Consider the following 24,352-nt stretch of genomic DNA (forward strand, 5'->3'; position numbering starts at 1 on the left):
GGAACAGAACCGAGAAGAAACGAGAAGAAAAGGAAGATAAACCGGCGCAAACCCGGCAGCAGGTCGGTGCGGAGGGCGCAGCAGCCCTGCAGCCCCCCACGGCGCTACGGCAGCCGGGCCGGCAGGACACCCTGCGCCCCCGAAGTTCAAACAACGTGCCGGGAGGGAAAGCCTGCAGAGGCCCGGCCACGGTGAAGGGCCACAAAGAGCCCGGCTCCTCCAGCCCCTGCAGAAACGCTCATTGCTGGATTTTTTTATTTTTATTTTATTTTTCTCGGAAGGGACTACCCCGCGCTGTTCCAGCTGGGTCACGGACGCTTCGCGCAGCAGAGCCACCGCCGCGGCGGCCAGCGCAGCTCCAGCGCGGAGGGCTGCGAGGGCAGAGCAGAGCAGAGCAGAGCGCAGCGCCTTCCCGCGCCCGGCGGCGGCTCCAGCCGGAAGCGGAAGCGTCGGCCCAGGCGGCGGCAGCGCTGGCGCTATAAGCGGGCGGCGGCGCCGTGACGGGGGCGGTTGGTGCTCGGCGGCCTGCGGGTGAGTTCGGCGGGGGGCTGCGCCGGGCCGGCAGGGTGTCCTTATCGCCTCCCGCCGCGGGGCGGACCCTCCCTGGGCCGCCCCGATAAGGGGGAGGTGGGCGCGCTGCCCTGCCGGGGCACGTCTGGCGCCGCCCAAATACGGGGGGATAGCCCCCGTTCGTGGGGCAGAAGCGATTCGGTAGCAGGGACTTCGGTGTTCTCAATGTATACCTCTTCGCGTGTCTATGCGTATTAATTTAATGCATCTTTACGTGTGTTTTACTGATGGAAGACTCCTTACTTTCGATGAAAAACGAGTTGTGGCTGTGGTTTGATGCACAGGTGTAGCTTGCGCTTCCCTGGTTATTAATGCATCCTCCTAGCCAGACTACTTATATCTGAGCTTTAACTCTTTTATGTGAATGTGGCAATAGGTGAGTATTGTTAAGCCAAAACCACATCTTACTTGTTCAGAATTAGTTTGCTTCTATGTTTATTTTTGCCTTTGCTCTTCTAAAAAGAGGCTTCCAGCTTTTTGATGAAGCAAATAATGATGGCTAGCAGACACTGTAGTTCTCTTACATCTCCTTGTTAGGGGAAGAATCTGAGTGGAAAATATTAATTGGTGTGTTTTCTTCCAGTATGTCCAATTCCGGCATGTTTCCATTCTGCTAGAGACTAGTTCTGCTCTGTCTGCAATGTTAATATGCAACAGTGTTACATGAAGCAAGATGGTTCTTAGAAAATGTGCTGATGCTAGTTATTGATTAAATGTGTACCTTGTCTTCTGGGCTGAAGTGTTGCATTCAAGATGATTGTGTAACATGGTTGTGTAAAGCATATGGTTCTGTCATATTTGTGTTACAGACCAATTTGAATAAAAAAAACTTAAGTCTTTAGTTGTATTGCATAGTGTAAGAAGATACCTTTATTTAGGCAACTAAATTCAGGTAAAAAGCACCTACTTGCATGTAGTTGACTACAAAATTGCTATGCAAATTCAGAATAGAAGAGAATACTGTTGTTGTCATTCTTCCTTCACTGACTCCCTACCCCCCAAAAAAATAAATGTACACCCACAGTTTGTTTCACTGATGATTGCCTTCAGTGCTAACACCTGGACTTAATACATCTCAGTGCAACTTCAGAGCATTAGTTTGTGTTTAACTGCTGTTTTGCACCAGGAGGTGCTGGTCTGTTACAATCCTGATAAGAAAGGCACTCAGACTCTGTAAAGTATCATCTCAAATGCTATTTGTTAGAGCTAACCCTATAAAGAAAGAGGATAGTGTTGATAATCTTACATCCTTTCAGGTTCTGGGAACCCAGGGTTGTGCAGTGTTGAATAGACCTCCTCTGATTCACGCACAGCATGTTGTGCAGGCCCTGTCCATAGAAGGGGTTACCCATTTCAGTCACTTGAGCTGTTAGGGATTCTTTTACAAGAAAACAACTCTATTCATCGTTTCTACTGTCAAACAGAAAGGATGCTTGCATGAGAACTGCCTGTTTTTTTTAGATAAAGGCAAGGACACATAGGTGGTGTAATTGCAGGTACCAAGTGGGAGCTGCCTGCAGGCTCCCCTGTTACAACCAGCTGCTGAGCTTATCCTGCAGCCATGGGCTGTGTGTCCCACAGCACAGGCCTGAAGGCCACGCTGTACGAGAAGCACAGCACAAGACAAGCCTGGATCCACTCAGGTTAACTGTTATGTGGATCACCAGCTCCTTGGTGTACAATGGCCTTTAGGTCAGGATCACTCCAACTACTCTAATAAGTCTCTAAAACAAGTGTGCTGTTTGGTGTCTGCTGTAAATCTACAAAAATATGGCTTGAAGCAAGAAATTGAAAATATAAACTTTCTGTGTGAATACATCCATCAGCTGGGACTTAATTATCTGAGGAAAATGATAACAATAGAGAGAAGGCAGAGCTATTTTGGGTTAGTATGCTGTGTGAATGCTCTGCTTTGAAAACATCTATTCCTCCTCCTATGTAGTCAGCCATTCAACCAACATTGCATTCTTCCACTCTTGGTTTTGTTTGAGTTTTTTTAAACAAATAACATTAATGAGGTTGGACACAACTGAACTTGGGAAGTAACTTCCTCAGCTTGTGCTGAAATCTGCTAGCCAGCTTTGGAGCTCATCCTGAATGTGGTTTCTTTTTAACAGTTTGACCAGAAATGTAGACTGTGAGGATGTTGGGAGACACTGTAAAACCTTCCTTTTTGATAAAAAGCTGTGGGACTGTGAGCAGATTGCTGTTGCACAGCTATAAAGCCAGCAACAGGTAATGGCCCCTACTGGGCCTTTGTTCTGTTGAATTTCACAGGGAAAATGCTTGGATATTGCAGTGCTAAGCATGAGAGAAGCAGCCCAGGCTCAACGTGACAACTGACTTTGCATAATCTTTTTTCATTCTCCCTTTAGTAACAGAAGAACACTACTCCTTTGTGAATTTGTGCTAAATCAGTTGTGACACTTTCTATAATAGCAATGCTAGCTATTGCATTCTGTTTGTACTTGAAATGCATCTTATGCAAGAGTTCAGCTCTTAGTCTTGAATTTCCTTCAGAGTCCACATGTAGATTTTGGCAGTATGGGAACAAGGAATCTTTCAGCTGTTTACAAGATAGTGTCCTTTTCTGAATAAGCAAGGAGATGGAAAAGAGCAGGAAGACAAAGTTATTTTAGGATTCAAAACACAAATATGTAAGGACCTACTGCATTTTAGCTCACTTTGCACACACCTATTTCTAGTTCTATGTCAGAATGATTAAAAAAAATTATATATGCACCACTTTTACATGATATGTGTACTGACGTGTTATTTCCTAGTGTCCACCTTTGAAAGTGCCTCCATTTTGTTCTCTCTGCTAGCCCTGACTTCACATCAGAGAGGGTTTTTTAGTGGTTTTAAAAAAAAAAAAAAAAAAAAAAGTAGTCATCTCACTTGGTAGCATTTGCCTGTTGCAGGTATATAACAGTTCATAAACAATTATTCTTGTTTCAAAGGAAGCCAGAATGTTTCTGGTTTTCTTCACAATGCTAGACAGCCTCGATGATGAGCTGTAGTTCAGCTCTGAGTTGGTGAAAATTGGTATTCAAGGGTGACAAAGCACATATCTGGCATAAAAAGATGAGACTGATCCTCCAGCAGTGATGTTCTTTGGAGCATTATTTTTTTATTTTTTGTTTTTCTGGGCTATGCCTTCATAAATGCCTTTACCATTCACTCCTAATCAAAACCCTACCGGTATCAGGTCTTCAAACCTTAACCTGCACCAGCTGTTTCTTACAAAATGTGTTTATTCCCAACTGCAGTGGTAATTAGAGCTTTGTTCCTGAGCCAGCTGGTAGTGAGTTGGTGAAAGAGAAAGACTTAGTGTGGAAGACCTATGGAATTACTGTACACTAAGGAGGACAGACTAACATCTCTTGCTCCCTTCTGCCTCATCAATGCTTACTGCTGATTTAAAAAAAAAAAAAAAAGCATGTTTTCACCTGAGCTTCTCTATTAATTGTATGTTGTTGCAGGATGTTTCTTCTTGTATTTCTCAGCTCTGAGAAATCTTAAACCTGTGCATTGTGAAGGAGAAAAGAGAGTAAGAAGGGAGAGGAGAAAAAGGGCTCATTTTCTAATCTCTCCTGCATAGCTATTTATCTCCTTTATACCAGTAAAAACTGTAAAGAACCTACTTCATCTTTATTCTAGCGTAATGAGGACCTCTATGATTTTTATTTATTTATTTATTTTTGTATAGAAAAGGTAAATTGTTGCAACTTACTGAATTGCTCAAACTCAGTTTGTTCTTGTTCTTTAGGCAAAAATGTCTGCAGCAGGCGACTGTGTTGCGCTCCACACTGGGCAGAAGATTCCTCTCATAGGACTGGGAACTTGGAAAAGTGAACGTGGCCAAGTAAGCAGAGAACACTACAAAATGTGCTCTCGACTAGTATTTGTGTTTTGTGCACCTTTTTTGAAGATCCTAGATCTGAGGCCTCGATCTTTTGCTTCAGTGGTTTTAGTCTCAGGTACTCTGCAGTCAGTAGAATGTATGTATGTATTTGCATGACTAAGGCCTTAAGGCACAAAAGCAGCAGAAGATTCCTTAAGACTTGTTAACCTAGGCCTCAGGCAGTGGTGCTGTGGGAGATGAATCCACTGAGTGGGGTGAAACGGAAAATGCTGTAGCTATAATATGGTACTTGACTCTTCCACTGGTAAATCCTCGGGCTGCCTGTTTGACCAGACATCCCTCTGGCTTGGGCTGGTGACTCAGCTGAAAGCATTATTTTAGGAGGCAAGAACTCTGTTGTTCTTGTAACAAGTCCTGTTCCAGTGGTCAGCCTATGTTTAGCAGAAAAACCAATGTGCTTGGGTCACCCTGCTTTTAGACTAAGACGACTACTGTGTCATTAGACATTCATTCTGCTTCTAAATGCAATGAATTGGCAAACACCACACTTGGCAACAATTCTGTGTGTTACTATAAACTGTCTGTGGGAATGTTTGCATGCTATGGACTGAGCCTCCTATTGTAATGCTTCTCCCCCTTGTGTGTTTTTTCCTTTCTGTTTCATTTAGCTAAAAGATAAATTCTTGGGGGAAGAGATTGCACCTACTTGCTGTGAAAGGCAATGTCCATTGCTTGGTGGAATTCATAGCTGGTATTGTTGTTTATAATGCCTTTTGGATTATGTGTACTGTTGTATGTCTGTGCAGTAAACATTGTATATCTTGCTGCTGCTCTTGCTTTAGCTTTATGATAGCTTTTGGAGTACGTGGGATGACATTGTGCTCGTGACTGAGAAGGAAAGTTAAAACCCTTCTCAAGATGTTGTGCTATTTTTTCATGCCAGCTAGAGGAAAAGGTGGGAAACAAGCTATAAAAATTAAATCTATTCAGGGCCATTTTATTGTTGGTCTTCCTGTCCAAACAACTGTCAGGACAGTGGATTGTTGGGAGTAGAAGCTGTCCTAATGTGGAAGCTGAGTTGGAGTGAGAGCTCAGTCAACCTCTTAAATGAGGACAAGTGTGAATGTTCAGCTCTGTCACTTAAAACATTAACTGACAGCTGAATTAAGTTTATTAACATGCAGGAACTTAATGGATGAATTTCTGTGCACCCAGAGCAGTTAAATGTGCATTGTCTGAAACAAATGCCTGAAACTAAACAAACAAAATATGAATGTGGTGTTTGTTTTGCGCACTAACTGTTCTGAGGAAAGTGTGGTCTTATGCACAAGCAGGATCCTTACTGGTTCTCTTATAATTTAAACGTAATTCAGACGGATTTTGCTGTAGTAAGCAGCACTTCTAGCAGCTGAACCCCACATGGGATCCAGCCATCTTCTCTGGGGTCCCATGGAAATCATTGGGAGTCACTTCTTTGGAATATCTACTATCTTCAAAGGCTTATTCCTAGAATATATTGAAGGCAAAATCTAGAAAGTGTGGTGAAAATGGCCAGTCACAGAAGTTGCTGCTATTCCTATGGAATAAATAAATTCCTGATCGTCACTCTTGAAAATTCAGAAGCATAGCAGCAATTTGGCAGAGTGTGCAAATGATTTACCCTTAAAAGGACATGATGTAGTTCAGGGAGAATTATTGTAATTATGAATTAAAGACTAAGTGCCAAAAACCTAGAGAAGCAGGAGAATTATAACTGATTATATTTAATCTAGCTGTTTCCCAAGTAGAGGCTATTTATCAAAAGCTCGTTTGTGTAAGGCATACATTAGAAGCAAGAGTGGAAGTGGATGGCTTTTAAATTATTTCAGGTAAATATTTTGCAGATTGTAATTATTTTCCTTGCCAAGCTGCTATTCAGTCTTGACCTTACTCTCGTGAGTAATTCCTTTATTATTGCTGTTACTGTTCCTGATCCTAAACAAGCCTTGACCTTGTAGCCAGATCTTAGCAGTCCAGTACAAAGGTGTCATTGCGGCCCTATTTTCCTAGACAGTAAGAATAGGGGGGAGAAATTAGTGAATCTCAATCCATGTTGGAAAACTAAGATTTTATAGGATATAGATCCTATAAAATAATAGGATGTTTTCTGTCTTACAAGATCAAATGCTAGAAATTTGTTTTACATGTTACCATAGGAACATGATGAAGGGCTACTGAATGGAAGGGAACACAGTACAGAAGCTTATGAACTGGCGTAATGAATGAGTTCAAAGAGAAGTCCATTCAGACAGGAGCATCAAAATATCAGTAGCAAGGTTCTTTCAATATTGGACCTTGATTATCTGTAATCCTTTAATGCTTTGTTCTCTTCTTTCAAGTGGGCCATGCTTTGAACCTGGAGGATTGATCCCCATCCGATGAACAGTCTAACCTGCTGTGGCAGACGCTGCTTCTGTGGGGAAGAGAGACGGGGGCTTAGGGAAGTCGTGTTTCTGTGTGAAACTTCAGGAAAGCTGAAGAGGAAATGTGTACCTCAGAAAACCAGTCAGACTGGATGTCTTGTGACAAGATTGCAGCTATGGAGGAGACTGTTTAGTTCTTGGAAAAGTTTGTTAGACAACATAGAGAATCCTGGTTACATGCACAAGAATTCATTACTGCTGCTATATATTAAGGGAGGGACTTGAATTCAACATCTGAAGGATAGGAGGCAAAACTCTTTATTTTAGGGAACATCAGCTCTTTAAGTTGACATTACTTATGTGGTGGTCTGAGTTCCTTTTTAGCAAATTTTAGTACAGTATGTACAAACTGTGATGTAGCAATACTTACATTCTGGTCATATTGCATCTGAATATCATGTGGACTGATCTGTTTTTTTCCTATTTCCTGTCAGTAAATGTACTTGGACTGCTAAAACATGACAACTTTGCAGGAAGCAGGGGAGGCTGTCAGAGCCTTTTCTTTCCAAGTATTACTGACTGGAACTGTTAGAGTGAAAGCTTCATCATAATGGCTTGGGGCTGTGGAGAAGAGGCTCTCTAGTCACTTGAACTCTGTGTTGCTTGGAAGTATAAAGTTGGCTTGTTAGTTTTTCACCTTGTGACAGGCAAACTGAAGAACTGAAAATCTAGTAATGGATATTACAATGAATTGGGTCTTAGAGATTCTGTTTCTGCTGCTGATTGTTAGCAGTGTTGTGTTCCTCCATTTTCAAAAACAAAAGAGGGTGGATGGGAAGGCCAAGTACCTAGCTAGGATGTATAAATGGGGGTGTAGTTCCTAGGACTTCACCACACAATGAAGGAGAGTAAAGCTGCAGTTGCAATACTGTCTGTTTTGGGGCAAACCACTTCAAGAAAAGCATGAACCAGCTGATGGGACGGCAGCAACAGTTATGCAAGGTTTGGGAAAGGTGAGTTTTGATGAAAGATGGAAGCGTCTACAGTTACATGGTCAAGAGAGGTTTGAGAGGAGGCATGCTGGTGCTTTCCAAATGCACAAAAAGCCCTCACAAAGGGGGAGCTATGGATTTCATGTCTGAGGACTAGGATGAGGTATCAGGGCCATCTTGGTTAGACATCTAAAAGGCTTTGAACCTAAAGATGTCTGATAATTGGAATAGACTGCCTGTCACTTACAAGAAGGGTTTTGACAATTGTGTGTAAGAGTTGTTTAGGCTTAGTTGGCCCTGCTGTGGGGCATGAGGATAGACTCCTTTCAGACCTACTTTCTGTAGTTATATGATGCGAAGTTGGTGAGTCACACTTAAGCTGTGTGGCTCAACTTGCCTAATGCAAAATGAACTCAGTAATTGCTTCTTCCATAGCAGTATTGACAGGCTAAACTAAAGAATGAGAAGTTTGAATGATCCTTTGGCTATTGTTACTTCACAACACCAAATATCCAGAGGCATGTGAATCTCCAACTGCTTCTGTTGTCTCTTTTGGTTTTTTTTTTTTAATCTGCCCACCAGGAAATGCATGTACCTGTCTGAACATAAGCTCAAAAATACAAAACTTTCTGTTGAAACAAAGTACTCTTCTTGAACTTACATCTATCTGTTATTAGTTGGTGGTTTTTTTCCCCTCCAGAAACGCTTTTTTTTTTTTGCACATTTTTCTCTTGATTGTTTGCCTTTTGTGTGGAACAGGAACTCTCAGTTCACATTGGAATGCTTTAGCAGGCTGAGAGTAGTTTACTGAAATACAGATTTTGTCCAAATCCAAACCTTATTTAAATGACCAGTCCCAGGTTTTCAGTGCTAGAAATTTATCAAAACATGCTGATATAGAAATACAGCCTCCTGTTTATGGCTTTGCAGAGACATGTTTGGAGTTCTCTTATCCCTAGTTCTCTGTGAGTGGTGCCTACTTTAATTTTATGGCATATTTTGTGCCTGTTTGGATTTAAAAAAAATTATTATCCTGATAGAGGAAATAGGGCATTAATACAGACAAAGAACGCTGCTGTTTTTCCTTTCCTTTCTGCTTCAGCTCTACAACTCTCACCTTTTTGGAGGGTGAATATTGAGTCTTAAAAGTCTTTAATATGTCTGAACTGATTTCAGAATTACCACGACCTTGACTTTGTAGTGACCTGAGGAATGTCTTTGTCAAACTGAAACAAGGACTGTAAATACCATCCTGTTAGAGAAAGGAAGAGCTTACTTCACTGCTGTAATAGAAGTGCTTTGTCATTCTGGCTAAGGGAAACTGGTCTGCATTCCAGTTTTCCTCTCAAAATGCCAAAGAATGCAGTCAGAATATCTTCTGTCTACTGCAGTTCTTGACAGGAAAAACAAATTAAATCCATCAGTAGAATAGAGATATTTTTCAGATTTGATTCCCCCTTCTGTTTCTGTAGCATCTGAAAGCAGGACTGCACATGTCTTTAATTGGTGTTAATAACTTTGTCAGCTTTAAAATTGAAAATGCTGGTACTTTGATTAAATTGAAAGAAATTAATCTCTCTCTAGTCTTTGTGGACACATTTTTTAATCTCTTGAAGAGAGACATAATCCCTATAAATACATTAGGGCCCTATTGCATCAAGCCTTATACACAGAGTAATTTACAATCTTTCACAATCTTAAGAGACAAGTCAGTGAAGAGCAGTGTGTAGAAATCCCTGTACAGGTAAGATGTACTCTTACTGTAGTGCTTTGGATAGACGTAAAAGAGAATGTGTGCTTACTGTCCGCTGCAAGTTAAATGAAATAGATTTTACTTAGTGCTTGTCAGCCTAACGGGAAATAATGATGACGCTGAAATCTGTAGTAATTCTTGGTTCTCGCAAGGGACCTGTTGCTGTTGGCAACACCTTCATTGTCAGCAATGGGGAAAGCAAAATGCAAAGTTGCAAGCATCATCAGGAGATCCCCTGCAGGCCATGGGTTAATATTCAGCAGTATAGTGACTTCCATTGTTGTGCAATCAGAGAGGATGAGACATGAAGGAAAAATGTGCCATAGAATAGCGTTATCTTAGAAATTAAGTGTTAGCAGTTGAACCAAACCCAAACTCTGGCAATTCTGGAATTAGCAACCAGGCTCTTGACTGACATTGATCAATTTGTCTGTTAGTTCCAGAAAGTTTGTCTTCCTAAGCCATGATGTATTTGAAAACTGCTTCTTAAAGCTCGTTTTATATTTAAGAAAAGTGTGACAACTATAGTTAAGAATGAATTCCTATTCTATTTTGTGAGTTCTTGCACGCATGGTCTGTTTTCTTGTTACTCTTGGAGTGTCTGCTAGCAGTTGGCTCTTCACTCCTAAAGACTGTGCCACAGAGGACCATATCCTACTCTGTTTGAGTCTCGTGACCTTATATAGATCTGTGTTTTGGGGGTATTCCTCACTAAGGCCCTAATGTGTGTGGTTTTTTTTTCTTCCAGTCATGTGACCCTTTTCACTGATTGTGTTCGATAATCTGTTTCTGATTATAGGTGAAAGAAGCAGTGAAATATGCCCTAAATGTGGGTTATCGACACATCGATTGTGCCGCAGCTTACAGCAATGAAGTGGAGATCGGTGAGGCCTTCCAGGAATGCGTTGGGCCCAACAAGGTAAAAACACAAGAACAACCATGCTGACTGTGTGTTGTATCTAAATTTACAACTGTGACCTGAAAGTAGACTGTAAAGTTAACATTTGTGGCTTTTCCTCCTAGACTGTCCCAGCTGTTTGTTATTAATCAGGAGCAGGCATGAAAGAGGGCTTTCTGTCCTCTAATAACCATCCTGGCTGTCAGGAGGAGAAAAGATTGCCAGGAATATTTGCATGGAAGCTACAGAAAATGCCTTTTAAATTTCCCTGCACATCCCTTTCTCCCTTGCAAAGTATCCCAATTTGGGTGTTCAAAAATTGGAGGTTCCCAGAATCAGTATTTATAATGTAAAATATTTGCCATGATTTATACGAAAAGTTACTCTAGTTTGCCAGTCTAGAATAGCATGCAATGGTGGGTAGCCACAGCAAATTCGGTGACTGGGTTTTTTGGTTATAGATAAAATATAAGTGAGTAAATACGTACTTTTTTCTTTTTAAACAGTGGTTGCTTTTGAAGGTTTGGTAACTGATTCTAGGACCTGCACCTGAGAGTCCATGGCCTAAATATAATGTAATACGACAGGCATTCCTGTGGATGACCTGAGGTGGAATATTAAATTCATCCCCTTGCTCTTGTTGGCTTGAAGGGCCAGAATGATTACCTGTACAGCCTCAGAGCCCATGGAAAGAAGGTTCTTATGTTCCTGCTTTCCTGCTGCTCTTGCCTTGGCTTTAGGGCAATCTGTTATGTGATTAGCTTGAGAGAGGCTGTTTTCTGCTTGCTCCAGGGATTCCTTCCTATCAGATATGGTAACTAATATAGGGAAGCATAGGACTCTCTTACTCAGTTGATACTAGCTAGCTAACTTAAAACTAGAATTTCTAAAACATCTTTCTCTTTGAACACAACAGCCATATGTGAAACACAGAAATAACTGAATGGTTGGAGGAGAGAAACTAAGGAATTAATTGTTCCAGCTTCTACAAAGTATAGACTTAAGTGGTATTTGGTTATACATAAGACAGTGAGAAGTGACCTCTGATGGTGTTCTGTGCTTCAGCTTGCCAAATGTGATCTCCCCTTTGCATTTTATACTTCCTAGTTAACCAGTTCTCTATTTGTTTAATTTCTGGGTCTTACCCTTCCAACACAGGGTACAGGGCGCTCAGTGCATTCCTTCCAGAACCTGGAAACTCAAGTGCAGAGGTTTGGGGAAACTTATTCTGTTTATTTTCCCACGGTCTTTCCATAAGAAGCATTCTTAGTTTATAACATGTGAGGAGTAGAGTAAGTTAGCTGGTTGTGCCTAGAATATGTGAATTGTTAAACAGAAATTACTCAGTTTATTCATATGTAAATTTTGTTATCTTTCTTTTGGCTACATCACACTTAGTAGTGGCTTTAACCCTTGAATTGGAAAGTTTGGAGAAGAGTGTGTGTGTGGAGAGGATTGTTTTGTTTTTCAGATCTTCTAATAAATTGCTAAGTATTTGGTATATTTTAGGACTTGCCAATGTGTGTGTTTCTCTCATTCCATCCAGTATATTTTTGAAAGGTTTAATCTGTAGGTTTCACGTGTTACCTTTTTTAAAAAAAAACAAAACCAAAACTTAAATTGTTCTCTTTGTTTTAAAGCTAGTTGGGGAATTGCTGCAATTCTCTTTCTGAACTTGTTCCAGTAAATTATGCTCTCCTCCCTTTCTTAAAGGTTATTAAAAGGGAGGACCTGTTTGTAACATCAAAGCTCTGGAATACCAAGCACCACCCAGAAGATGTAGAGCCAGCGCTAAGGAAAACACTTGGAGATTTGAAACTGGATTACCTGGACCTGTACCTCATGCACTGGCCTCATGCCTTTGAGTAAGTTCTACCTGGAAAGGGCACAGAATGCAGAAACCCCAGTTTTGCATAAGTCGCTGGTGTTATAACTTGAGGACCTTCTTTCTGAGCTGTGAATTTCCTCCTGTGTATACTGCCTGCAAGATGTTTTTCAGTGTGGCTAATAGTGTAGTCCTACAGACCATCACATAGACACTCTTTTCTACCCCCAACCTGTACGCTTACTCATATTTGGTCCATCATTCACAGGAACAATTTTTCAAATGAATTTCAGTTGGGTGGGAATTTGTTTACTTTTAGATTTGTAGTATGTCTGTAAACATACAGTAGAGGAGACAAAACTTCTGTTTTTGTGTAGAAGTATTGTAAACAGAAAAGGGATCATTGTTCTCATTATTTAGCAATGATGAGGCTGGAAAAATGAGTATTAAGTATTCATTTAAAATCTTTAAGCAATTACTTTAAGTTTTTAATAGTGGGAACAACTAGGTAATGAAATTAAGATGACTAAACTTCTGACAGTTTGGCATGGGTGCCAAAGTTAGGTAACTGAAAGTAGTCTAACTGGGAAAAAGTAATAAAGCTTTATGGGACAGGTTTCTATGCTGAAGTTTGCCATCTTATGCTAGCTGAAAATTTGCCTTGCTATGAGGTAAAATCTTTGAGTTTAAAATATATTAGAAGTTTAAAACAGTCTAGTGTCTATCATCTATGTATTGGGTAAGTGTGGCAGCTATTCTTGGTTCTGCTATTGACCTACATGGTAACCTTGAGGAAATACTGAAACTGCTTTGTGCCTTAGTTTTATTTATCTGTAAAATGAGAATTAAGTGCTTTGTAAAGAAGACAAGACTTTTCACTAATAGTTATTAACTGTACTGGAGTGGCCAAGCACATGCAGTATCATGGTGGTATCTCTATGAGCAAGAAACGAAAATGACTTCTTTCGACACTCTAGTTGCAGTAATTTTACAATTTGAGGAAATACGAGATGAGAAAGTTTTCCAGTTAAGTGTTCAATGCACTTATCCTAGAACCCCATCAGAAGCAGAGTTCCTTGCTTTATTTTCTTGCAGATGTGGATGCAGTCCCACCAACCCACCCTGCCCCAATCAGTAAAAAGCAAGGGGCAGGGGGGAGGGATAAATCTCCTTACCAGATGTTTGCATGGAGACTTTTACTCAAGAGGGGAAACCCTGTCAGTTTAAAGGGCTTCTGTCTGTTCTGCAAATTTGAGGATGTTTTTTTCCCTTTCTAGTCATATGAACTGAATTTTACAAAGCATACAACACTAATGATAAGAGGAAAGATGCTCAAAGTATAAATATACTTCTCAGCATAACAGAATGAGGAAGTGTTTTCAACTAGAGCTGGTTTGAAGGAAGAACTGTTAAAAATTCCCCCTGTTGTGAAACAGGTTTCTTTTCCTGTTGATTGGAAAAAAAAAAAAAAATTAAACATTGCTTTGATAATAACAACACAAATAATGATGTATATTTAGATGTTACTAATATTTAAATGTATTTGATGTTGTGGAAACTGTTGACAAAACTGACATTCTAATAAAGCAGTTTCTCATTTGAAACCGTTCACTCTACAGTTTTCTATTAGCTCTACTTCAACTGTTTTAATGTGTGGTTATCTATAATGCCTATTGTATTGGGAAGCTAAGCAAAAGAATGTTACACAGAAATTAAAATAGACTGGATGAAAATCACAGTGCCTCTAGGTATTGAAAATTAATCTCTCAATATATTACTCTTGACATATGAGGCTGCTTTTCTAAGTTGGGAGCTCATAGGGTTTTCTGAGTTTTTTTGGTTCTAGATCTATCAATGACATGAAAAAGAACCATCTCCCCTTGTCCCCAGCTGCTGCCATTTCTCACACTGTTCACTGCTTAGCTAGAGCCATGTGAGTCTGTCTCTGAGATCTGAGCTAGCCGAGTCCTGCAGTGGTTATGAAGCAGCGCTCTCCCAGTGGGATTGCTGGCACCCCTTCAAGCACGGACTGCTCAGAGACCAGTCATAGCCCTTCGGCAGTGTGGTGGTGTTGCACTGTGTGTGTTATGTTGGTTTTGGTTTTAATTTTTATTTTATTTTTTAAATGTGTTGGTATGACTAACTGGAAACACACCCAATGTGCAATCAACATGTACATGTTAAGTGCAGATTCTTACAGAGGTCTTGTATCGAGTGCTAACACTGCTACAGAATCCAGAGGGAGTAGGAGAGCCAGCGTACCTTGAATGCAGTCTCTCCTAGACAGCCTTTAAACCAAGATCCCTTTGGTAGCAGCTCCAGACTATGAAGAATATTAGTCCTCCCTCAAAAACAATTTGAGAAACTAAAGCTGCCCTCTGAGTTGCTGCTCTCTAAATCAGCTGGTTTGCTAGGATCAAAGTGTGCAAAGAGCTGCTGCTGTGTATACTTTGGCTTATCAGTTCTGTGTAGTCACTACCGTACAGGTAAGTAGTTCAAAGTACTGTATAACAAGTTTACATAGGAAAGACTGTATGTGAAATAATTTCTTATAGGTTAAGTCAGCATAATGAAATTCAACAGACAAATTAGCTCAGTTTGTACTCTACTCTCCAAACTATGTATAAGCTTTTGAGAATACTTTGAGGAAAGCTGCTTTTATATATTTATATAAATATTATATATTTAATATAATATAAATAATGTGGTATATGTACTTACACTTTACCTTTGATGCTATAGACGAGGGGACAATCTCTTCCCAAAGAATCCTGATAACACAATGCGTTATGATTACACTGATTATAAGGATACTTGGAAGGCTATGGAGAAGCTGGTAGAAAAAGGTCTTGTGAAAGCCATTGGGCTGTCAAACTTCAACAGTCGTCAAATTGATGATGTACTAAGTGTGGCTACTGTCAAACCAGCTGTGCTCCAGGTAAGATGAATGAAGGAGAGGAAGAGTACCTTTCCCATGTGTCCATAGGAGTGAAGAATTTGCAAACCAATGCTATATGTTTAGCACAAGGGGTGCAGTTTCTGATGCACAGGGAGGAATATAGCTGGCTCTGCAGGAGCAGGCACACAGGGGCAGTCCTTCCAGGCAAATTAATTTGTTGCAGAAGAGGCCTATATCCATGTTTTGTGGCCCTTTATACTTGCTTAGTTGAACAGGTCAGTGGAAGAGTTTGTCTTCTCTGTGAGGATCATTTTACTCTATAAGAAAAAAAGACTGAGGGAGTAACTTGAATCCCTTCTATAGAGAGCTTCTTTGTTTGTTGGATGGTCTGTTTGGTACATGGGGAAAATCTAGCACTCTAAACTTAGGTGATCTAGTCTCCTTTTGCTCTAAACTTAGCCTACCAGACACTTTTTTATTCTTCTTAACTTAAACTTTATCCTCATAAGGTTTTCCAGAATCTGGAATGACCTGTGAGGTGTTTGGTTCTGCTCTGCTTTTGACTTCCTGTTTGTCTAGAGTTTTGTGTTGCTATCTGTTCTCTAGCCACTCATTGTGGGTCATTTTTATAGGTAGAATGCCATCCTTACCTAGCTCAGAACGAGCTGATAGCTCACTGCCAGAAACGAGGACTGGTTGTCACTGCCTACAGTCCTCTTGGTTCTCCAGATCGCATGTGGAAACACCCAGATGAGCCTGTGCTTCTAGAAGAACCTGGGATCAAAAAACTGGCAGAAAAATACAGCAAGTCACCTGCACAGATCATCCTCAGGTACAGAACAATTGTGAGAGAGGGTGATATTTGCGACCTGGCCTTAAATAAAGCAAAGCCTGTAAGTTTGAAGGAATCTACTTAAAGTACGTGTTCTTCCCCATTGGTGAAGAGTTAAAATCAGAGTGCCAAAAGCAAACCCCATGTGCTGCTTGTTTTACAGAGTTGGTAGAGTTGGTCCTGCTTTAGGGCAGGTGGATGGACTGGATCAGAGGGGTTCTTTCAGGGCCTGGATCCATGCCTGGGACAGTTTGCTACCTTTTCTGCTGTGGAATAGCAGTAGGACAATTAAGAGAGCAGTGCACCACATTTGAGTCCCACCTGCTGAATTTGCATGTGGTCAGTTGCTTGAACCCTTGAGCTCTTGCTACTGCATTCAAGTGGGCTCCCAGGAAGAGGGGGCTGAGGAATGGACTTTCCTTAGCACTGAAGAACCATTTGCTGTTTTGTTTTTATATACTAAAAGCCAGCTGCTGGATACTGGGAAGCAAGATGATTGAGTGATATCCAGAATATGATCAGCACCTTGTAAAGTAAAATTGGATTTCTATCCTCATTTTTTTTTTTTTTTGTCTGGCTCTGTATCTGTCAATATAACTAGTACAGTCTTGGGCAGCAGCAAGTTACCCTGCCAGCTGAATATGTTCAAGATTTTGTGCTCAAACCACTAGACAGGCACTTGAGGGATCTGGGTTTTCTTCTAGTTTCTCAGTGGTTGTCGTGTTAGAGCTTGCGTAAAATGCTTAAGTACATTTTTTTCTGATTATTTGCTGGGTTTTTAGCTTAAAGCACCTGAAACTTGCTTGTTCAAAGGCATGAACATCTTCCTCTCATTCATTAGTCCAGTGGCTACTGTTTTGCTTGAGCTTGGACATACTAGGTCCTAATACAATACATTGCTATGTCAGCCCTCTTCTGGATATTTTTATTTCACATAGAAGCATAAGTGGCATCTCTGCTGCCACAGATTATTACTCAACCAAAATAAATATCGTGGTTCTTGGGCTGCACACACAGAAGATCTCTCTCCTCCTCTTAACAGATGGCAAGGGCAGCGTAAAGTGGTTGCCATTCCCAAGAGCGTCACTCCCACTCGCATTCAGCAGAATCTCCAGGTAAGGTTAAATGGAAGAAAGGAGTTTCAGCAATGCCCTTTCATGTGAGTAATATACTGTCCTACTACTTGCAGAGCAACAAGCTGAAGCACTTGGTTCATAACTTGTTCATCAGTGTATGCACATGCTTAGAAGGGAGGGTAAAGATTTTTGGAAAACAAACTTGATATGTTTTAAGCAGCTAAGCGTGTGAGTGTGTGCATATGTGCACATGCACAGTCTTGTTACCAAAAGGTAAAGAATGTACTTTGTGGAAGCCTAAATGAAAAATCTTTGCTGAAATTTATCTGAGACATGAATTTATTGAACAAAGGAGTCTTCTAATGATGTTCAGTGGTTCTTATTTATGAATAATAGTTGCTTTACCCTGCAAGTGAGGGCTGGTGACTATTTCTGCGGCAAACTGCCATTCTAATGATGCAGAAGGAATAAGTGTGGTTCACTGCTGGTCTGAAGTAGAGACAGTTCACTTTAGAAATTTTTTGAAAACTCTGACTTCAAATAATCTTGAGGGAGGTCTCCAAATCACCTCCTGTGATCTTTTTTCAGCCCTTAATCATACAGATTGGGTGGTTACATTTTTAAGTTTTTTAAGTTAGGAGTTTTTTCTTTAACTGTTACTCCCATTAAAGCAAATCCTGCCATGTAGTATGCTGCTAGAAATCTCAAGAAATTCCAGTAAACTCTGCAGTTACTCAAGGTTTAGATCTACATGGGTAACAGACTATTGATTGAATAGGCAGCACTTACTTAGAGGAACAGTCCCACTACTTTTAATCTTTGTGGAAGAGTGCTATGCAGTACCAGTGTAGGCTTAGAGTTAGCAAGTGTGTGAACACCTCAGACTTCAAGCCTTTGTTTTGATGTTTGTTATAAAATGAGTTTAATTGCAACTTCATATTTATAAATGGAAGACAAACTAATGATAACCTGTGGTCACTGAATAAAGCCTCTTGCTTGTGTTCTCAGGTGTTTGATTTCAGCCTCACAGAAGAGGAGATGAGCCACATTGGAAGCCTGAATAAAAACTGGCGTTACATTGTGCCAATGATTACGGTAAATTTCTCATATTTCTAATAGTTTTCATTATGTGCATGTGGCCACAACTTGGGGCTTTTGCAGTTTTCTTTCTTTTACTGTCCCCATCAGAACTACTTACTCATAAGAAAACTACAACTTTTTAGGGTATCTTAAGATGAAAGAATTTTTCATGAGCTGGGTACAAAAAAGGTAGCTTTTTGAAAATTTTTCTGATCTGTTTTCACCACTGATGGCTCTCTGTAGTTCTCATTACTGAACTGTTCATGGGCCTTTAAGCCAGAGTCCCATCTTACTTCAAATCTCACCAAACTCCTGCTGATTCGTTCTTCTCAAGTACAAAGAGGGTAATGTTCATGGAATTCCTCCAGAAGTACTCCTTGTTCCAACTGTCCCTGTCTACTTTATACCACAAGCCTCCAAGATCAGTGGAGACTCAGGGTGCTGTTAGTTCTCCACATCCATTGTGGAAGTCATGTGAAGGGATTTGTCCACTCCCCTCCACTGGATGCCCCCCCCTTTCAGAATCTGTTGTAATGACCTTCCTCCAGTGTAAGGAGTTTGTCTTAGGCTGTTGTATTTTTCTTCCCACATCCATTAGCCGCAACATCTTTTAGCATCAGTAGTTTACTCTGTCACATGAAACCTTACCTCATGTGCTACCAGATGCCAGTCTGTTCTTTTCTTATGTTAAAGGACCTAACCTTGTTCCTTTCCCCTCACTGCAAAAAAAAAAAAAAAAAAAAAAAAAAAGTCAATTCCTTGTTGTCTCCTGTCTTTAAGGTGTTCCTCATTTCTTATTGTCCTGCTTCTGACTATACAAGAGAGCTGTTGCCATTCCCTGGTGTGTCACTGACCAACATGTGGCAACTGTGCTATAATGAGTCTGAAGTGATCTATCCCTTCTCTATTATACAGTACAATGCATAGTCACACTAGGTCTCTCTGCAAATTTGGAAGCTGTCAAGCATACCCTTGCCTCTTCAGCAGTTTGCCTGCCTGTAAATTATTCTTCAATAGTCAGTGGCTACTGGCTATAGGAATTCTTCAGGGAAGGCTTTTCTCCAGGATTTATCGTTGAGGTTTTTTGAGTACTTGAGAGCATATTAGTGACTAATCTGAGTTAGAAAAGAGAAGTTGTGAATGTGTGGTGAATGACTGTCTTGTATCAAGGGTAGATAGTTGTTACAGCCTTCACTGTCATGCTGGGGCTTACAAGTGCTTCAAGGCTGTGCTTTTAACTGTATGGTTGCTTCAGTATGTGTGCGTAAATATAAACCCCCACATCCCTGCAACCAAAATTATCTTTGTGTTTATGGCTCAGGAGTCTGTACGCCAAACTGCAAGCTTAGCTGCTGATCTGTGTGAATGTGGTAGTGACAAGCACACCTGCTGCTGACAGTATGTTTCTTTCAAGTGTTTTGCTACTCGTGCTGCAAACAAAGTTGTTTTGTTAATGAAACTGCAAAATACATTAGAATGTAGCCTGGCTTGGATGAGCTGTGGATAATTCATGTGCTTCTGTTACCGGGGAGACCTGATCAGATCACAGTGATTCACAAAGGAGAGATGAAATACAGTTCAAAGTGCTAGCCCATCCAACTAGGAAAAGGGTGAATGTGATGCAGCTGGTCTTCAAAGATATTGCCATAATGTCAGCTAACAAGACAGGAAGAAGCAAGATGAGGGCAATTAAAACACAACTCTGTAGATGTAAGATCTCTAGCGGAACCTTTTGTCTCCTGCCCATCCCTTCTGGGCTTATTGGAAAGAATTTTCATCAACTGTGAATTAAAATTCCTGTCTAACCTTTCATGCCCGTCTCCTCTACAAATCTAACTTACAGTGTCTGGATTTCAAAGTGTGATACGGCAGTGATATCAGAGCTCTTATCATAACTGACAAGACAGTTTTACCTTGCTTTACTTCATTGATATATAACAACAAGTTCTTATATTTGTGCCACTCTTCTCTACATTGTGTTTTGTTTAAAGCCTGAGGAGAGGCCATTACATTGCATGTAGACAATTTAAGTTGCTTTATACTTTAACAGTTCATTATCTGGATAGAGGTTGGAAATTACCTTGCACCAGCCTGAAATCCAAACTTTTGGAAACACATAACTGGCCAAGGAATATATGTATTTAAGCAAAACTTGAATGACTAGCAAGCCAGGAGAGGAGGAGTGATGGTGTTGTGCACATGATGATCTGTCTGGTTTTGATAGTTGGCTACCGTTGACCTTCAGTGTGTTCACTGCTGATTTTACCCCCCCTCCTTCTTTCAAATTCCTGGGGTAGACTGGAATCAGCTATGTGAAACATTGCTTCTGGCAGCTGCTGTCTTGGCATGCTGTGAACAAGAATGCTTACCTGAAGAGCTGTTCTGTGTAGCAAAATATGCAGGGGGAAGAAAATGGGGGCGGGGGGGCAATGAGGAATATGAATTCTAGGAACATGAGGAAGTTGTTGGCTCTCAAGAGAATATGAGGAAACCTGAAGATACAGTGATACTTTTGTCCACAGTTTTAAGGATTGCCTTCAGTTGACAGCTTCATTTCAGCTTTATTTTATTTTAATCTGAGCATCAGTCAAATGTTAAACCTTAACGTCTTAGTTTTCTGCTCTGTAGTGCCCCCAAGTGACTAATTTCACACTTCAGTAGTCACTGTAAACAATTCATGACTAGGGATTCCAGTTGTTGCTTTGAAATGCACGTTTTATACTGAAACCTAATAGAGGGACTTGCTAGTGGATACTTGGTTTGAAAGTCCCTGTGATTCCCCCTGCCCCCATAACATGGGGTGATCTCTAACATCACATTTATGTTAGAGAAATAATTGATTTTTATACATATAACTTTTATTCAGTCATTAGTCACTTAATGTAAGTTTTAGCTGAATGATGCTATTCTATCACCCAGGGAGGTGCGTATCTCTTTGCCAATGCTGCACCTATATTTCCCCAAACATTATAGATGAGGAGCAAGGTTTTACCTCAGCTCCTTGGAAGTTGGGGGTGTTGCAATGGACTTAGTGCAACTAGAAATGCAACTTGTGCATCTGAATGCTTAGAGGTGGGATGTAGGAACTAAGACTTCTGCATGGCCACGTCTGCTTTTGGTCCAGCCTGAGCCTCTGTTTCATTATCTGCGAACACTGGTTTCAGTATTCCCATTTTACAGCTGGAGAAACTGGTCTTCTGTGGAAATGTTCCTAAACAAAAAGTGCTATGAAGTTCAGTGACACTATTAATGCTTCAGTATATGACCCTGAAGAAGTTATTCAATGTGTTTCATCTTGTCCGTCTGTAAAATTAGCAGCCCAGCAACTCTCTATCATGGAAACATGGGCAAAAGCTCCAACTCCAATAAAGTGTTTTGAAGCGTACATGTTACAACACTTATTCAATAACAGCTACAAGGCAAAAGGCTTTTAACTATTCTTAATCTAATTCTTCAAGCCTCAGCAGCTTGAAAGACTCTTGCTCTAGGCTACAGAAATCTATCTGCTTTTTTTTAATTAATTTTTTTTTTTTTCCTCCAAGAAGTGCTAAGAGGACTCAGGAATAGAGGGCAGCTTTTGTTTAAGCTGAAAAAGGTGCTCCCAAATGTGTGGGGTATGAAGATTTTTAAATCTAAACCATGCAGAATTTGAAACTGAAAGTAAGAATGGATTTTTATCCTTCTGACTTGAGTCTGTTTACTTCACAGGTGAATGGAAAGCTAGTAGCAAGAGATGCTGGACACCCCCACTACCCCTTCAATGACCCCTATTAACTACTAGAAAATAAGGTGTTAGAGTAACATGCTTCTCTGCATGCCCTTCCACAAAATAATTGTTGCCACAATTTGTCAAAAAAACTGTCCAAATGAAACCTTCACAATGCACTGCTTCTAATTGACCTCCTTTCTGGAGATACTGGAGCTTCCATGTAAAGTTTGTGGATTTATTACGACAACTGCAAGCTTGCTCTTGGAAGCATAAAATCTTTGGGATTTAGATAAAGAGTGGGGGGAGTCCAAATCAAGTTCCAAACATGTCATTATCAGGGTAGGGCAATACTTTGGGTTTACTGCCTGTGAAACAGTTTTGAAAGCTTTAGTTATTACCATGAGGGGAAACAAAAAAGGAGTGAAGGCATGAAAGCATTTTAAGACTAAACAACTGCTCAGCCATCAACTTTGATATGTTTGTTAATATTTTTTTATACGGGGAATAAAGTGAAATGTGCTACAGTTGCACTATGTCCATAAACCATTCATTAAAACCCAAGTAACCAGCTGTGCCCAGTGCTTTTTATCCACTTTAGAGTACTTGTGGGACTTAGAATTCTCTGTTTTCTTTTTCTTTTAATTTGCCTGTAGATTTGAGGAGAATAAATGCATACCCTGGAGCAGGCCTCCAGGGCAATCCTCTCTGTTGCTTGTCACTTGGGTAGGTTTCAGCTCTGACAATAGCTCTGATCGTCCTATCACAAAAGCCTCAAAAACTTTTTAGCGAGTCTTGTAGAAAAACATCCTGCTTTTCCCATAAAGTTGCCCAGTGTTTCTTTACCAAAGATGTCCAGTTTGAGTTCTGGAAGGTCATACCATTAGTTCCTGACTATACACTAAGAGCAAAGACCTGTCAAAGGGCCCCTTTCATTTTGATGTCGCATTTTTGACTGCTGCCTGGGTTGATGCTTGGGAGAGCTGGTCCTATCTCCTGTTCTACCGCTGACCTGCTGGTAACAATGGGCAAGTCATTTGCCTTTCCTGTGCCTCTGTTTCCCCATTTGCTATGTCTCTGTGTTACTCCCTGGCAGGGACTAATTTACTGAGTCCTGATACACTGTTGGGGAGGACTGGAACTCTAGCTCTAACAACAGTTCTTATTTTGTTTCTGTCTCTTAATGAATTGTCTAGCCATCTGAGTACAAAGGGCATGAGGTGTTAGTACCTAGCAGAGCTCTGATGGTGATACCTTCTGTGGCCTTAGCAATGTTAACACTTTATTTTGGTTTTCTCTACCTGTAAAATAGGATTAATGTTCATTTGCCTTGGTGCAGCCAGGGTGGCAAGGCAGAGTTTCTAAAGGCCTCTTGGATTTAAAACAAAGGAACTCTTTCAGATCTGTTGATGCCATTCAGAGACAGTCATAGGCACGACTTCTCATTTGCTGCTTAACTGACTGTAAGTGAAATAAGGAACACATATTTTTCCCGTAGCAGTAGCAAACACAGAATTAGAAAAATAATCCTCTGTATTCAAATAGTTCAAAAATTAAAGAATTGGATTCTTTTAGTTTTGATAACCTCGTTTACAGTAGGCCTATAGTAAAACTATATTAATCTCAAGTGTAATGCCGCCTCAACTATTTCCTGCCCTGGGCCTCACAGCGTGCAGCTGAACTGGAACAAACCTGTTTATCACTTTTTGTAATCCTTATGTAAAATTTAAAGAACTTCTGTTCCTCAGTAAAGTGTTTCCTAATTCCTGCTGAATTTACTTCGGTGGAGAAAGCCATTACAGCTTAGTTAGGATTTTCTTTACTAGACTGGATGTTTTCTTCTAAGTGAAATGAAATCCCTGTTGGTTTTTTATTATTCTAATCAAACATGGGTGACTTTGAATACGGTTCTTACTGCAAATCAGTAGGGAAGCAATTGTACTTTGAAGGCGCTACGTAGACTGTTAACAGCAATCATCCTGCCACGAAAAGTGGCTTTTGTTGCATGTATTTCCACTTGCACGTTTGCATGTCTTAAATAAACACTGTACTCAGCGTATGACTCTGAGAATGACTCTGAGACTTTTTTTCTCCCTCTAATGTCAGGGCCCCAATTAACTTTTTCTCGTTACTTATCTAATGACGAGTAAGTAAGTGGGCAGAGAGAATTCCCAAGGAAAGCAGATTAATTCTGTATCTCTATTAAACCCACATGCATGGAGTAACATAGTGCGGTTAAAGCTGGTGAACTTTTATCTTGAAGTAACACGGGGAAATGAGCCTCCAAGTTTCCACCAATGGCTTTGCTGCTGCTGTGCAAGTTTTCTGGAGGTCTCTGCTGTCACAGCTGCAGCAGCCATGTCTGCCTTGTCTGGTAGGTTACATGTGCTGTGGGAAGAGCAGAGCAAAGCAAAGCATCGGCATGAGCTGAGCTGGAGCCCATTGACCGCACAC

At 40.6% G+C, this 24,352-nt stretch overlaps 1 protein-coding gene across 3 annotated transcripts; it reads left to right on the forward strand.

The window, feature by feature from the left end:
• Positions 1–396: 396 nt before the first annotated feature.
• AKR1A1 (aldo-keto reductase family 1 member A1) lies at positions 397–23,957 on the forward strand. 3 transcript variants are annotated; one of them, XM_052800509.1, is made up of 9 exons: positions 397–531; positions 4,340–4,435; positions 10,382–10,501; positions 12,194–12,345; positions 15,048–15,243; positions 15,837–16,036; positions 17,079–17,151; positions 18,121–18,207; positions 21,901–23,957. In XM_052800509.1, exons 2-9 carry the CDS (start codon positions 4,346–4,348, stop codon positions 21,964–21,966), a joined length of 984 nt encoding a protein of 327 aa, XP_052656469.1. In that variant the 5' UTR covers positions 397–531; positions 4,340–4,345; the 3' UTR covers positions 21,967–23,957. The 3 variants fall into 3 exon arrangements, with proteins under 3 accessions (XP_052656469.1, XP_052656470.1, XP_052656472.1); XM_052800510.1 differs by lacking the exon at positions 397–531 and adding an exon at positions 925–946; XM_052800512.1 differs by lacking the exons at positions 397–531; positions 4,340–4,435 and adding an exon at positions 5,113–5,186.
• The last annotated feature ends 395 nt before the right edge of the window (positions 23,958–24,352 follow it).

The sequence above is a fragment of the Harpia harpyja genome, chromosome 11 (genome assembly GCF_026419915.1).
Source record: "Harpia harpyja isolate bHarHar1 chromosome 11, bHarHar1 primary haplotype, whole genome shotgun sequence".
Classification (NCBI taxonomy): domain Eukaryota; kingdom Metazoa; phylum Chordata; class Aves; order Accipitriformes; family Accipitridae; genus Harpia; species Harpia harpyja.

Excerpts from the sequence above, each read along its gene's own strand:
- AKR1A1 (XM_052800509.1), top strand. The coding sequence starts at position 4,346 with ATGTCTGCAGCAGGCGACTGTGTTGCGCTCCACACTGGGCAGAAGATT. Across the intron at positions 16,037-17,078 it reads CCTGCACAGATCATCCTCAG|ATGGCAAGGGCAGCGTAAAG; the intron begins GTACAGAACAAT and ends TCCTCTTAACAG. Across the intron at positions 18,208-21,900 it reads ACATTGTGCCAATGATTACG|GTGAATGGAAAGCTAGTAGC; the intron begins GTAAATTTCTCA and ends TTTACTTCACAG.